This window comes from Colletotrichum tamarilloi (genome assembly GCF_030869305.1).
Source record: "Colletotrichum tamarilloi strain Tom-12 chromosome Unknown Scaffold_12.1, whole genome shotgun sequence".
Classification (NCBI taxonomy): domain Eukaryota; kingdom Fungi; phylum Ascomycota; class Sordariomycetes; order Glomerellales; family Glomerellaceae; genus Colletotrichum; species Colletotrichum tamarilloi.
In genome coordinates, this window is record NW_026849395.1 from 48,703 (window position 1) to 63,169 (window position 14,467).

The 14,467-nt window shown below is 29.2% G+C and overlaps 2 protein-coding genes across 2 annotated transcripts; one reads left to right on the forward strand and one right to left on the reverse strand.

Moving 5' to 3' along the window:
* Window positions 1-10,959: 10,959 nt before the first annotated feature.
* On the forward strand, window positions 10,960-12,621 carry CTAM01_04830 (bZIP transcription factor; the record flags this gene model as incomplete). Its single annotated transcript, XM_060520860.1, has 1 exon — window positions 10,960-12,621. One exon carries the CDS (start codon window positions 10,960-10,962, stop codon window positions 12,619-12,621), a length of 1,662 nt encoding a protein of 553 aa, XP_060384229.1.
* Window positions 12,622-13,429: 808 nt separating this feature from the next.
* CTAM01_04831 (uncharacterized protein) lies at window positions 13,430-14,233 on the reverse strand (the record flags this gene model as incomplete). Its single annotated transcript, XM_060520861.1, has 1 exon — window positions 13,430-14,233. The coding sequence occupies one exon, from the start codon at window positions 14,231-14,233 to the stop codon at window positions 13,430-13,432; it is 804 nt and encodes a 267-aa protein (XP_060384230.1).
* Window positions 14,234-14,467: the final 234 nt, after the last annotated feature.

The window sequence follows — 14,467 nt, forward strand, 5'->3', positions numbered from 1 at the left end:
TAAGAGCTTATTATTAATTACGAGTATTTAAACTTATTAATTTTAATTATAATAAGTTATTAGTAATCGTTTAGTAAATATTTCTTTTTATTAACTTAGATTTTTTTTTTAAGCTAGTATTATTAATATTAATAACTAAGCTAAGATTATTTTTTATTTTAATTATTTCTAACTAGCTTATTTTTATAATAATAACCGTATAACCGTTTTATAAAATAACTTCGATATTCTAACTTAGTATTATAAAAAGACTCCCTAGGGCGTTATTATTATATATATTTAGGAGTTTTTTTAATTTTTTAAATTTTTATAAGCGTATTACTAAGTATTTAGTAAATAAGGTACTTATTTATATTATTATTATATATAGTACTATTCCTATTTTTTATAGTCCTAAAACTCGGACTCTTATTAAGAAATATACTCTTATTATTAATTATATTTTTAATAATAAAAACGAGTAAGATAACTTTAGGTTTAAGTTTAATAAGTCCTAGTATAAGGATAGTAATTTTAAAAAGCTCTTTAATAATTTAAAAAATTCTCTTTTTTAATATTATAATAAGTACTATTATTTTAATATTAATAACTTATTAACCCCTACTTATACTACTTTTTTTAATATAAATAAAGGTTCCTTAGCCCTTAGTTATATTATCTTAAATCTTAATAAGATTAGTATTACGCTCCTCCTGCTCTAAGTAAAAGCTTTATAACGGCTTAATATAGTTATTATTATAACTAAGGTCGAAGCTATAAATTATAATTAATAATTTAACGTTAATAAGTTCTTTATAAATATTAACGTTACTTAGGTCCCTTAATTTAACTTAAAAAATAAGAGCGTTATTTTAAATAACGTCCTCTATTACTAACTTATTAATAATAATAATAATATTACGCCCCCTACTTCGCTTCTTATTATACCTCTTATTATAGCTCTTATTATACCTCTTATTATAGCTTTTAATAATAACTAAATAGCGAACGCTTTATAAACTATTATTATTATTATATATAATAACTTATATAACTTTAACTACCTTCTTCTTACTTATTATAATATTAATAAAATTAACGGCTTTATTTTAAATAATTAGCTTAATATATATATAAAGCCTCTTTACTTCTTACTTACTAAGCGTAGTATTATTATTAATTATTACGCTTTAAAAATATATACTAAAATTACTATTACTATTATTAATATTACGTAGGTTACTCCCCCTATATAACTAAATCTTAATAATCCCTTAGTAACGTATTATTAAGGGTTATAATACTATATTTTCTTTTTAAAAATTATACTAAGCTAAATAAAAAGGGTTCTATATAATATTATTAATTAACTTATTTTTAATAACTTTTTATTACAAACTTAACGTTTATTATCTTATTTTATATATATCCTTTTTTTATAGTATTTAAATTTTTTAACTACTTTTACTACGCTTTTAAAATACTTAATAAGCTTTTGTATATTATATTTTATAAACTACCTAGCTTATTTAATAAAATAATATAAGTTTCCTCTTTTATTTTACTTTATAACAATTTTTTTTAACTTTTTAAATATTTTATTTATCTTTTAACTCTAAGAAATTTACTATTTAATTATTAACTATTTAGTAATTTCCTTATAGTTCGAACTAAAAAACTAAAAAAATATTATATATTCTTTAATATTATTTTAGTAAATATACTTAATAAGCCTATTTACTTACCTTTTTAATTATTACTATTTTAATATATTTTAGTACTAGTTTATTATTTTTAAAACGTATATTCTTTATTAATAAGCCGATAATCTCTTTATAATTAAACTTTTTTAGAATATATTTTCTATTATAATAAACTACTTAGTTCTTAAAAGCTTATATTTAAGCTTACGTAACCTAGGCCCTAATTTTATTAATTTTTTAAACTTTTTTATAAACCCCCTAAACTATAGCTTTATAATTAAGTATATATTTAATATACTTAGAGTAGTAATTATATAATACTATATATAGGGATATTTTTATAATAAAATATAAGCTATTATTATATATAAACTTAGCCTCTTTTAATTATATTACTTATTTATTTAATAAGCCCTTAGTATAGATTTTTAAATACTTTTTTAATATTTAATAAATCCGCTCTATTTAGCTATTTATTTATAAATAATATATAATAAATAATTAGTAATATATTACCCGTTCCTTAATAAACTCCTCTTAAAATACGCTTATAAAAAGCTTATTTTTATTTATAATAATAATTTTTAATATACCGAACTTATATTTAACCTCTTTATATAAAATACTTACTATTTATACTACGTTAAGTATTTTAATAATAAGTAAGAACTTTGCGAATTTTATTATATAATAAATAATAACTTATAATCGTACTTAGTATTATTATTATGAGCACTTAGTAATAACCCCGTAATAAAGTTTATAAATATTTTTTAAAATAAATATAAGGGTAATAGTAATAATTATAGCTACTTATACGGTTTATATCTTAGGGTTATAATTCCTAAATAATACTTATAATTCTTAACGTATTCTTAAATATCTTATTAAATATTTTCTTCATAGAACTTTTTTTAAATTAGCTTAAGAGTTTTTATAGTTCTTATATAACTTACTCTATAGTTATTATAATATTAATAAAAAATCTCTATTTAAAAAAACTTTATTTAAAAAATAATAAATCTTTTTTAAAAAATAATATACCCTATTTATTAAGTAAATATATTCTTAGCTTATTAATTATAGCGTAAACTTTTATTAATTATAATATATAAAACTTATTTTTAGCTTATAATTTTTTAACGAGCTCTTTAATTTTTAATAAAAAATAAAAAATAAATACTGTTTTACCCCTTATAAGCTCCTTTATAATAGGACGTAAAATATACTATTTTAATATAATAACCTTAGTTTTATTTAACTCTTTTTTATCTTTATTAAACTATTAATAAGCGTTCGCTAATAACTTTTTTACTTTCTTACTTTAAGTTATTATAATAATAACTATTACTATTTTATTAATACGCCTTATAATACGCTATTAATATAAAAAAAAGGATTCTTTATTTTTAAAACTAGTTAATATTTAGCTAGGATTATAGAAAGAGGCCTTAACTATTTAAATATATACCTTAATAATATTTTTTTAAGCTAATTATTTTTTATTAAATATTAAATAATAATTTATTAATAAGATATAGCTTCTAAACTAGTATAAAAAGAACGTCCTTATAAAATACTTCCCCCTCTATATAATCTAGTCTTTTAAATAAACTATTTATTAAGTATATTTTCCCTAGTTAGTATTCTAAATTAAAGTTAAATATTGATAATTTATATACTTATTTTATAAGCCTTTTCTAAAAGTCTTATATTAATATACTAGTTATTTTTTTAAATACTTAATAATTTATTAAAATTATAAACTTTTATAAAAAGCCTTAAAAATAATAAGCTTAGTACTCTAATTTTTTTATTATAAGAAATAGTTCTTATTAACCTATAAGCTATTATTACTTTATATTTAAAAGCTTTTATAATTAATAAGTAACGGGTTACTATTTTTTATTAACTTATTATAATAAGATTATTACGATAGCTTTAACTAAAGTATTAGTTTCTATTTATATAATATATTATAAGTTCTAATATATAAATATAGTTACTAAAATATAAGCGATTTTTAGTTAATTAAACGCCTTATTTACTTCCTTAGTTTATTAAAAATCCTTTATTTACCCCTTTTTTATTTTTAGTAATATTATTATTAATATAATAACACCCGAGTATTTAGTAATAAACTTTTAATAAAAATTATAAAACCCTAAGAATACTTAAATATCCCTAATAAACTTTAGCGCTTTTTAATTAATAATCGTTTATATTTATAATAAGTTAATTTTAATTCTTTTTAATATAATAATATAATCTAAGAATTTAACCCTTTTTTAATAAAATAAGTACTTTAATAATTTAATAAAAAGCCTATATAACTATAAATATTAAAGGACCTTTTTAATATCCTCTATATACTACTCCCTTATTATTAAATAAATTATTACATTATTTATATATATTATATAATAAGTATTTAATAAGTTAGCGAGTATTTAGTAAATATATACTTAGAACGTTACGGGTACGTTCGTTAGCTTAAAAAGTATAATAATATATTTAAAGTAGCTATATTAGTTTTAAAACGCTATTTTTTATTAGTTTTCTTTTTTAATCTAGATATAATAATAAGTATTTTTAATATCTATTTTTAAAATTTATATTATTTTATAACGCTTATTTAAAAGCTTATTAATAAATAATAATAAGTATTAATTCTTTATAATTACTTTATTTAGTTTATAGTAATTTATATAGAAGCATAGTATACTATCCTTTTTTAATATAAAGAGGATTAGTACCCTAGCCTTATTAACTAAAAATATAATATAATTATTTACTAAGTTCTTAATAATATATATATAAAGCTTATTAAGTTATTTCTTACTTAGTAAATAAATAAGGCTATATAGTAATTTAATACCTAAAACTAAGTTAATTAAATATTTTATCCCGCTATATAACTACGGTCTTTTTACTAACTACTTATTAAATATTTTTATTTCTAATTAAAGTTTTAATAATAAACCCCCTTATAGTTTAGTTTTTATTATTCTTATAATACTTCTTATAATAATAATATATAATATATAAACCTTTTTATAATTCTTAATAATATTACGAGCTATTACCTCTAGTTTAATAATAAAAATAGGCTTATATAACTATATATTCGTTATAATATTAATATAAATACCCTCTTAGCTTATTAATAATCGTAATAATAAAAAGTTTACTATTTTTTATTTTTATTAATTATAATAAATAGTTATTAAATCTTTTTTAACTACTTATAATAATTAATAAAGAAGAGCGTTAATTAATAAGCCTTTCTTTAGCTTATAGCTTTACTTTAAAAATCCTTTAATAAGGGGGCTATAATAATAGCTAAGGTTAACCCTAAATAAGTTATAAGCTTAGTATTAATAATATTTATTTTAAAATATATATTTATATTAACTTCTATTAGCTTTTTAATAACTTTTTATAAAACTATTATTTTATTTTTTATAATTATTTTTATTAATACTTTTTTAATACTTAATATAAGTATATTAAGTATATTACTTATGCCTATTTATTTTTTAAAAAATTAACTTTTATAATTCTTAGCTTAGTAATAACTTATTAAATAGTTATTAACGTTAACTTTAATTAAAAATACGTTAGCTTATTATTACCCTAACTTCTTAACTTATTTTTTTAATATTTATTAAATATATAGCCTAACTTATTATATATAAAATATTTAATATTATTATTGTAACGTTTTTATAATAGCTTAGCGCGAGTATTTTTATTATATAGTTTTTATAATATTATTCTTAATAAGTTTTTAAAACCTAGCCCCTTAAAGCTCTCCCTATTTTTTTTTATGTAGTGGTTTTTTTTTTTAGCTTTATAGGTATAAAAGATCGACCTTAATGGGATTACGCTTTTAAAGGAAATTATATAATATAATATACTTTTTAATTATATAATATGCGTAATATATCTTAAGTACGCGCTTAATATAATATAATAATTTTAATACGAAAACTACTATTTAATTTAGGATAGGTAAGCTACTGCGGCGGCGCTAGTTAAAAAGGTTAATAGTAGAGGTCGGCCGTAATAGTTAGCTATAATAGTCGGCCGTAATAGTTAGCCGTAATAGTTAGAGGCGGCCTTTTTTAACTATAGAGGTTCTAAACTTTAATAGTAACGTAGAGGTTTTTAGAGAAAGGGCTAAATAGGCTAATATTTATTACTTTTTAAAGCTTATAAAGATTCTTTTTATCTTTATCGCTTCTAATATTGCCCAAAACTACTCTCTATTTAAACTAAACAAATTTACTAAATAAATCTACTAAATAAATTTACTAAATAAATCTACTAAACAAATTTACTAAATAAACTTATTAATATATAAACTACTACTTAGATAGCTAGTTAAATAACTAGTTAAGAGGTTAGCTAGTTAAAATACTACCTTAATAAGAACCTACTCTACTCTTAGTATATAATTAGTAATTAGTAGGCTAGAACTCTTTAAAAATGCCCGTTAATAAGTCTACCCCTCTCGGGCTAGGCGCCCTCTTTAGCTAGCTCAACGCTATAGCTATCGTAACTAACGTAAATATACTTAAGAAGTAGTAAAGTACTTTTTAGGGGTGCGGAATTTAGCTAGGCAATATTATAAGTACCGTAAATAGCCGGGCCGGTATAAATACTAAGATCTAGTATATTAACGCCGGCTTAGTTATAATAGTTATAATAAACGGGCTAGAGGTATATAGGGTTAGGGTAATAAGCTAGCGCTTTAAATAGCTCTTATAGGACCCCCTAAGTAACAATAATACTTATATAAAAGAATAGATTATATTAGACCTAGCTACTTATGCGGGCTAGTATTAGGAGGTCCTGTGTGCGTTAAAGTAGGTAAAGCTCGCCCTATAAGTAGTTAGAACTTAGGAGGACTTTATGCGGCGGAAGGTTGGGAGCTATTTTAATTAGTAGTTAGGTATAGAGCGTAATATACTTAGTTTTCCTTAATACGTAATATACAGTACGGCCCCGGCAGATTGCTCCGTCGGGGGGCTATTTTTTTTTATAAAAAGGGGATATTTAATATAATTATTTTAATAATAAATATAACCTCTTTTTATTATTTTTTTATAATTAATTACTACCTTTTTACTAATTTAATAACTATAATTTATTAACTTCGTAAGCTATATTACGTATTCTCTTAATTAAAACTTTATAATAAATTAAGTCGTCCTATAACTAAAATAGTAATTTAAAAAAGAACTAATATATTTCTATTTTTAAGTTCTTTATATTTTTTATATTTAGGTTATAATAAATTACTAACTATTTAATAAGGAACTAAATAGGGGTTTAATCCTTTTTTAGCTTTTTTATTCTTAATTTTTTATAATATTCTTATTTTTATATCTTAAAGTTTATATATTATTAATAAATAAATATTAAGAAATTATTTTAAAAAAGGGGATTTTAAAAGCTCTTTTTATAATTATATTATTATATTTATAATAATAAGAATATTTTAAATAGGGCCTATTTAATATATTATTCTATAATACTTTTTATATAAAGATTATTATTTACTTTTATAATAATAATTTAGTTTATTATTTAAGTACTTATAAACTCTTTTTTAATTAATTTATAGTTATAAAAAAGAGGCTTTTTATATTCTTATTAATCTAAATACGTTATTAGCCGCTTAGTAAGTTATTAAATAAGCTTTTTATATTAACGCCGTTTTTAATTTCGGTCTTTAATTATCATTTTTATTATTTTATAAAAATAGGTTTTTTTTAGAATATTAATAGTACTCTAGAATCGGTTAGGTATTTCGAGGCTACTATGTTATATAAGCTAAGTACTAATTAGGACAATAACTATATTAATATATATCTTTCTAATTTTTAAGTTAATAGTATCTAATCCGTATTTCTTAAGACGATCGTACTATAGTTCGGGGTCCTTTAGTATAATACTTATAGGATTAAACTTCTAATTATTAAGGAAGTCCTAAGGGTCGATAATAACTAGGTATCTTGGTATTTTAATAATATATATTTAAGAGTAGGTAAACGATTTAATAATAATAATAATAGGGTAATAATAATAAGGTAATAGTAATAGGGCGATAGTAATAAATAGTAAGGGAAGTAGCGTTTTTTAATTTTAATAAAAGAAACGAGGTAATAAATATATATATATATATATAAGTTAAAGTTAAAAGTATTAGGATAGATATTATAAGGTCGATATTATTTAACGATAATAATAAGGATATCTCCGATACTACTATTATAAACTACTATACTTAGAAAAGTAGCTAACTTAGCTAGGTACGTAATAAGCTTATAAAGTAGTAGTATTAGGTACCTAATATTATTATTAATAATCCGTAATTATAAACTTTATAAAAGGGAAAGTTTAAAAAGGTAGAAAATCTAAAAAAAAAATAGTTTAATAAGATAGTAGGAGTATTTACTAATACTATATGTTATTATTATATAACCGATATTAAGAATTGCCCGAGTAGCTAGTAAAGGTAGAAATAAAAAACAAATAAAAATAGGTTATTATTAAGCTTATAAAGTCTACTAAACTAACTATCTTAGTACTACTTACGCCTTTATATATACTTAAACTTCGTATATTTAGTAATTAATTATTAATAAACGCCCCGTTTATAATAAATAAGGTCCTCGGGGTATTAATAAAATAACTAGCTTATAAAGGTAATTTACCCCGATTATTTCTTTTATTTAGCTTTTTTATAAATACTAATATTTAAATAAGACTTATTTTATAATAAGCTCGTTCCTTTAGATAAAATAGGGTTAAATAATTAACTCTAAATAGCTATAACTCGTTAATATTAATAACTCCTTATTAATAACTAAGTATTATTTTATTAACGTTCTATTCGTTTTTATAATTTATTATTACTTATATTAGTTATTTTATAAAAATAAAACCTTTAGAATTATAAAAAATTAAGCTATAAATACTTAATTAATAAAGCTATAATATAAATATAAGTATATTATAAAACTAAAGTTTATAAAATCCTTTATATAAGCTTTATTTTTTAAAAAGTTCTTTTATAATACGATTTATATACTAATTACTAAGTTATCGGCATCCTATTACTAATTATATCCCGAATCTATTATAACCTTTAACTTTTATAACTAACCTCTATTATTAACTTTTCCAGCTAGTACTATTATAGGGCAGCTTATTTATTCCGAATTATATAATAATTTTTATATTAAAATTATTATATTATATTAAGCGCATACTTAGGGTATATTATATATATTATATAATTAACAAAATAGTCTATTGAGATAGTGGGAGTATTTATTAATACTATATATTAATACTATATAATTAAGATCGAGAACCGCCCGAGTAACTAACAAAGGTAAAAAAATAAAAAAAATAAAAAATAAATAAATTAAAAAGTATACTATATTATATAATTTCTTTTAAAAGCGTAATCTTATTAAAGTTAAATTTTTATACTTATAAAGCTAAAAAAAACTACTATATAAAAAAGAATTTATAAAACGGTTACTAAATAGAGAAAGGGAAAAAAAAAGTACGTAATTAATAAAAAGAAAAATCTTTTATTTTACTTAACGGCTTAGTAATAATAATTACTATAAAGCTAAGTAGGTTTTTATATATTATAATAATTAAAATGCTTTATTATAAATATATATTATTCACTTAGTAACTAATTAGCGCGCTATTACTAAATAATAATAATAAAGTACCCGTTAAATAATAAAATATAAAGAATACTTTATTTTTAAATAAAAAAAATATTATTAACGTTTTTAAGAAGCTATTATAATTAATAATATTAATAATATTAATAACTTTATTTTTAATATTAAAAAAAGATATTATATAATAATTTTAATAAATAGAGTTATATAAGAGGGAAGTAATTATAATAAATTTAAAATATATTTAATAATAAGTTATTAATAAGTTAGTAATTAATATATAAATTATATTATAAAAGATCTTTTTATAAAATAGAGCTTATATAAAGGACTTTATAAGCTTTAGTTTTATAATATATTTATACTTATGTTATACTCTTATTAATTAAGTATTTATAGCCTAATCTCTTATAAAAATATATAAAGTATATATAATACGGCCCTAGTAGATCGCTCTATTAGGGGGATTAAGAAGTCTTATATATATTAAAATAAGTAAAGCTTACTTAATAAATAACTAGAAGTAGTAGAAGGTCGGGAGTTTTAGTTAGTAATTAGCTATAGAGCGTAATATACTTAGTTTTTTTTAATACGTAATATATAGTACGGCCCCGGCGGATTGCTCCGTCGGGGGAATATATTAATATTATATAATCGATGTTAAGAACTGCCTAAGTAACTAGCAAAGGCAGAATATAAAAATAAATAAGTGTTTTTACGGCATCTTTCGTACTGACGGCCACGTCGGTGGGCTCTTTGCAGCCAGGCTCCTATCCAGATACTCTAATAGTCTCGCCGGCACTGTGCGAGGGAGATGCAGGAAACTGAAGTAACTCCTGCTGGAGTACTTTTTTGGACTGAACCGTCAGACTGCAGCCAGATTCGGAGGAATCGTTGTAGGTTGAAATGGTCGTGTTTCAGGTCGCCAATGGTCGGTCGCAAGCCATCCTCACTGACACGGAAGGAAATGCATATTACAAACCCCATCTTTCCTCCACGCCATTCCTCTGTGAACATAGAATATTTAAAGCAAAGCACCTGTGAGACTTTTGACTCCTTCCACAAATATGTACCGGCTTGAGACTTGTGGAACTCTCCAGCATTATTGGATTGCGGCCCGTGGGATTACTGTGTCGGTATGGCAAGAGCATCGACAGGTAAACAGTAGGAGTTGAGCGGTACGTTATTAGAGCAAATTCCGCATATCAGCGCAGCGCGGAAGCTCTAGGTGCCACGTACCTACATACCTTAAGCGAAGAAGATGCCCCTCATCGTACTACTTATCGGAGTTGATCATTGGCTGCTGTTGGAGCAATGCCTTTAGTCCGCACTGTATTCTGCCTGCCATCGTCACAAACCAATCAGAGCAAACGTCCCGTGCGCTCGGTCAAGCCGAATCAGGCTTAGCATCAGAAAGTGTGACTCACACTCTCATTCCGTGCAGGGGTACCACTTCCTTCCTGTGGGCGCAGTTGCCTGCCTTGCGCTCCATCTGGAGGTGGTACTTCTGTCTAGGTAGCGCACTTGCGATCTGAAGACCGATCCGTGCGCTTAATGACATGGCGGGATACAAAGCCCCGCTGTACCTTCTAGACAACAGGGCTTCGACAACTGCGCCCTTCGCCCTGCTTGCGTATCCGGAAGTGCCGTCCCACAACCACCCGCCCTTTTCGGGGGGGTTTGACCTGTTGCTGCCTTTCAGGCTACAAAAGCTCGCTAATCCCTCCGTGCCTAATTTTCACATACCCTTTTCCTCCTTCCTCCTCACCACCACAATTTTCCAAACTACAATCAAGAATCATTCAGCCATAGAGCCCCGCCAAAATGCGTTAAATCATCGTCTTCAGTTCGATCCCGCTTCAAAGCTCAACAAAATTCAGTCTACAACAATTCACGACTTTTCTCCGCTCTTCACTTCAGCTCAACCTTCCCAGGTCGACCTGAACTACACTACGGCTTCCAGCTCTAGCTTAAGTTCCGCCTCCGCCAACATTCTACCTCGAGACTTTTCAGTCTTCACAACGGATTCCCAATCATCATGGCTTCCCTCCAGTTCACCCAGCCTGCCGGCACAACCCGCGCAACAGCCTCAGTTCAGCCCACCGGAACAGTCTCCCCAGCAGGACTTCGTCTTGTTCGATCAGCCTCGTACCAGTCAACCTAGACACTTGGCAACCCATACCGCCATCGGTTTGAACCAACGTCGCCACTCGTCATATCATCTCCGACAGAACCAACAAGGTCGCGTCCATTTTCAACAGAAGCATCGTCTTGCTCAGATCCAAGCTTCCGGATCTAATTCCCGGTCACCTTCAGTGAGCTCCCCCGCTCAGTCAGCTCAATTCTACGCTTCATCCGCTCCGTCGTCTTCAGCTGCTCTGAACCGCCGTCAGCGTCCTCCTGTACCATTGTTCGCTCAAAGTACTCAGGGCGTAACCAACAAGATGGATATTCAAGGTAAACCGCTCACACTCTGGTCTCGCCCAGGACTGTGCTCACATGTCTCTACAGACCTTGACCTTGACGACTTCACCGGCTTCGAGGGTGGTGCGTCTACCACCTACTCGTCGCCAGCCATGCCCTCGGTCTTCGATGTCGGTCCTAGCACCCTGGGCACCGTGTCTCCTCATGACCTTCTCATTCAGGAGCCCTTCATGTCTGCTCCCAACTCAACAGCTTTGACCGCCTTGACATCGCCTTCGATCTACAATGAGTCTCCTGACTTTAACGACGGTTACGATGTTTCCCCCAGTTTTGACTCGGGCGACTTCGGGTCGGCAGATTTTGACACCACTGCTGGTGATCCTTGGTTTCCCCTCTTTCCCCAGGAATCTACCGCTGTCACAAAGGACGTCACCGGTATCGAGGAGATCCAGAAACTGCAGACTGATCAGTCTCCCGCTCTCAAAGGCGATGATCTGGAGGTGGTCGAGTTCACTTCAACCTCGGGCCGCCGGAAGTCTGTCAACTCTTCCCCAACTAGTTCTGCCCGCCACTCTTCAGTCTCGGGCGTGAGCTCTCGTCGACGAGACAAACCGCTGCCTCCTATCATTGTTGAGGATCCTAGTGATACCACTGCTATGAAGCGTGCCCGCAACACACTCGCTGCACGCAAGTCTCGCGAGCGTAAGGCCCAGCGGTTTGAAGATTTGGAAGAGAAGATTCGTAAGCTTGAAGAGGAGCGTGACCACTGGAAGAGCATTGCCCTTGGTCGATCCTGAACTGTTTCCTCACAGACCACTAAGGCACAACTGGATGAATTGGAGGGATTACGGTACACTTTGTGCATTTCCTTCAGCAATATCCATTTTCCTCATCGCTTATTGTTTTTGTTTGTCCCGCTTGTCATTCTCGGCTGTAGTTTATACAATTCACACATTAAAAATCCAACATCTGGACTATTGAGTAAACAAACAAGATGATTATATTCCCTCGTAAGCGGAGGATACTAAATACAAGGTACGGTAACTCGATCTAGGCTCGCAAGCGTCTGCATATCTATCCCTGCTTATTCCTCCTGTAATCCCAACCCCGATGTCGTAGTTCGGCAGAATCACAGGTTGCTAAATTCCTCGTGCCATGTACGTTTGTCCTTCAAATCCCACCAACAAGCCTTAGAGCTACCGACCGACCGACATTTCGCGTCGCCGCCAGGGCAGCATCAATTTCGCTGTCGTCTCGATGCGATCTTCAGCGTCCTCTTTACGCCAGTAATCATAAGCCCTGCCTGTTATTGGAAGTCTCTCGATGACGATTCGTCGTATCATACGTAACGGTACCGGATCGCTAGAGCATCAAGTGGTCTATAGCTGTGTCAACGATATTCGCTACAGCGTTCTGTAATATTCATTTTACATACAACAACGCCGAATGCCGTCTTTGCGCGATGACCCCTTACATAACGGCTCTTGTACCGGGCTTTGCGCGATGACCCCTTACATAACGGCTCTTGTACCGGGCTTTGCGGTTGACATTAGCCATGATATCAACGTGGTTGGGTGGTGTTTAGGAGCATTGGAGTTCTCGAGGTCAATTCCGGCCGATTCGCTCGCCGCCAACTTTGGTTTCGAGAATTTCGTTGTTGACGATGTCTTTGTTTCCATCCCGAAAGTCTTTCATCAGTGATAAGAACCGAGAATTCTTCCATTTGTCTCCTTGTTCATGTTGAACCGAGTCAAGTATCTGTCTCGCTGCCTCCGAAATGTCAGATGTTGACTGGACATGTTCTGCAGATGCTTGCTCCGCTTCGTCGAGCCCTAGACGTTCCAAGTCAGGCATGTGGTCTGGAAAACTCGCTCTTTTTGATACTCCGATGGCATCAATCCCAAGGACCGAGGATGCGCCGGGTATTTGTTGGTTTGTTGAAGCTGTAGCATCGAATGTTTGTATTCCTTGTGCTTCATCTTGGACAGAAACATCTAGAGAGGTCGTGAAAGTATCCACAGAGCTGCCGGTGGTATCTCTGGATGCTTGTGTAGCGGCCTCTGGTTGCTGCTCTTGTTCCAGTTCTCGCGCGAGTTGTTCCATAACAGTGTCGAGGTCCTCCATCTGTCCGTCTCCGTTGGCCGCCATCCACCGATTCATCTCAACATCAAAGTCAGCTTCGGTGTTTGTAACTCCGTGATTTGTGGCGGTTACAGAACCGCCTTGGGGCCCGAATAACCAAGGTCTTAAATGCGACCCCATCATATTCTGCGTAAATCCGGCTACAGGCGCTGGATATTGCGAAGAAGAAAACCCTGTTGTGTAGTTTCCAGCACCTGGCGGTGCCCTAGAGAATGATGCAAAATCTTGTGCCCAACTCGATGTCCTCGGTGGCGACGCCATAGACATATTTTGCCGAGAAGCTGTCGGAATTTGTGACGTAGATTGGTAGAGGTTGGGTGGGAGAATTCGACCGGCAGGGGCCGCTGATGATTGGAATGATTGCAACCCTCGAGGGAAGCTTGATGCGGGCGAGTTGAGAGTTTGGGGAGTGTTTATGCTGACTTGCCCAGCCCCGTTGGAGTCGAGGAATTCGCCAAAGCCTGCTTGAGCCGGCGCCGAGACGGTTTGACTTGTGGATCG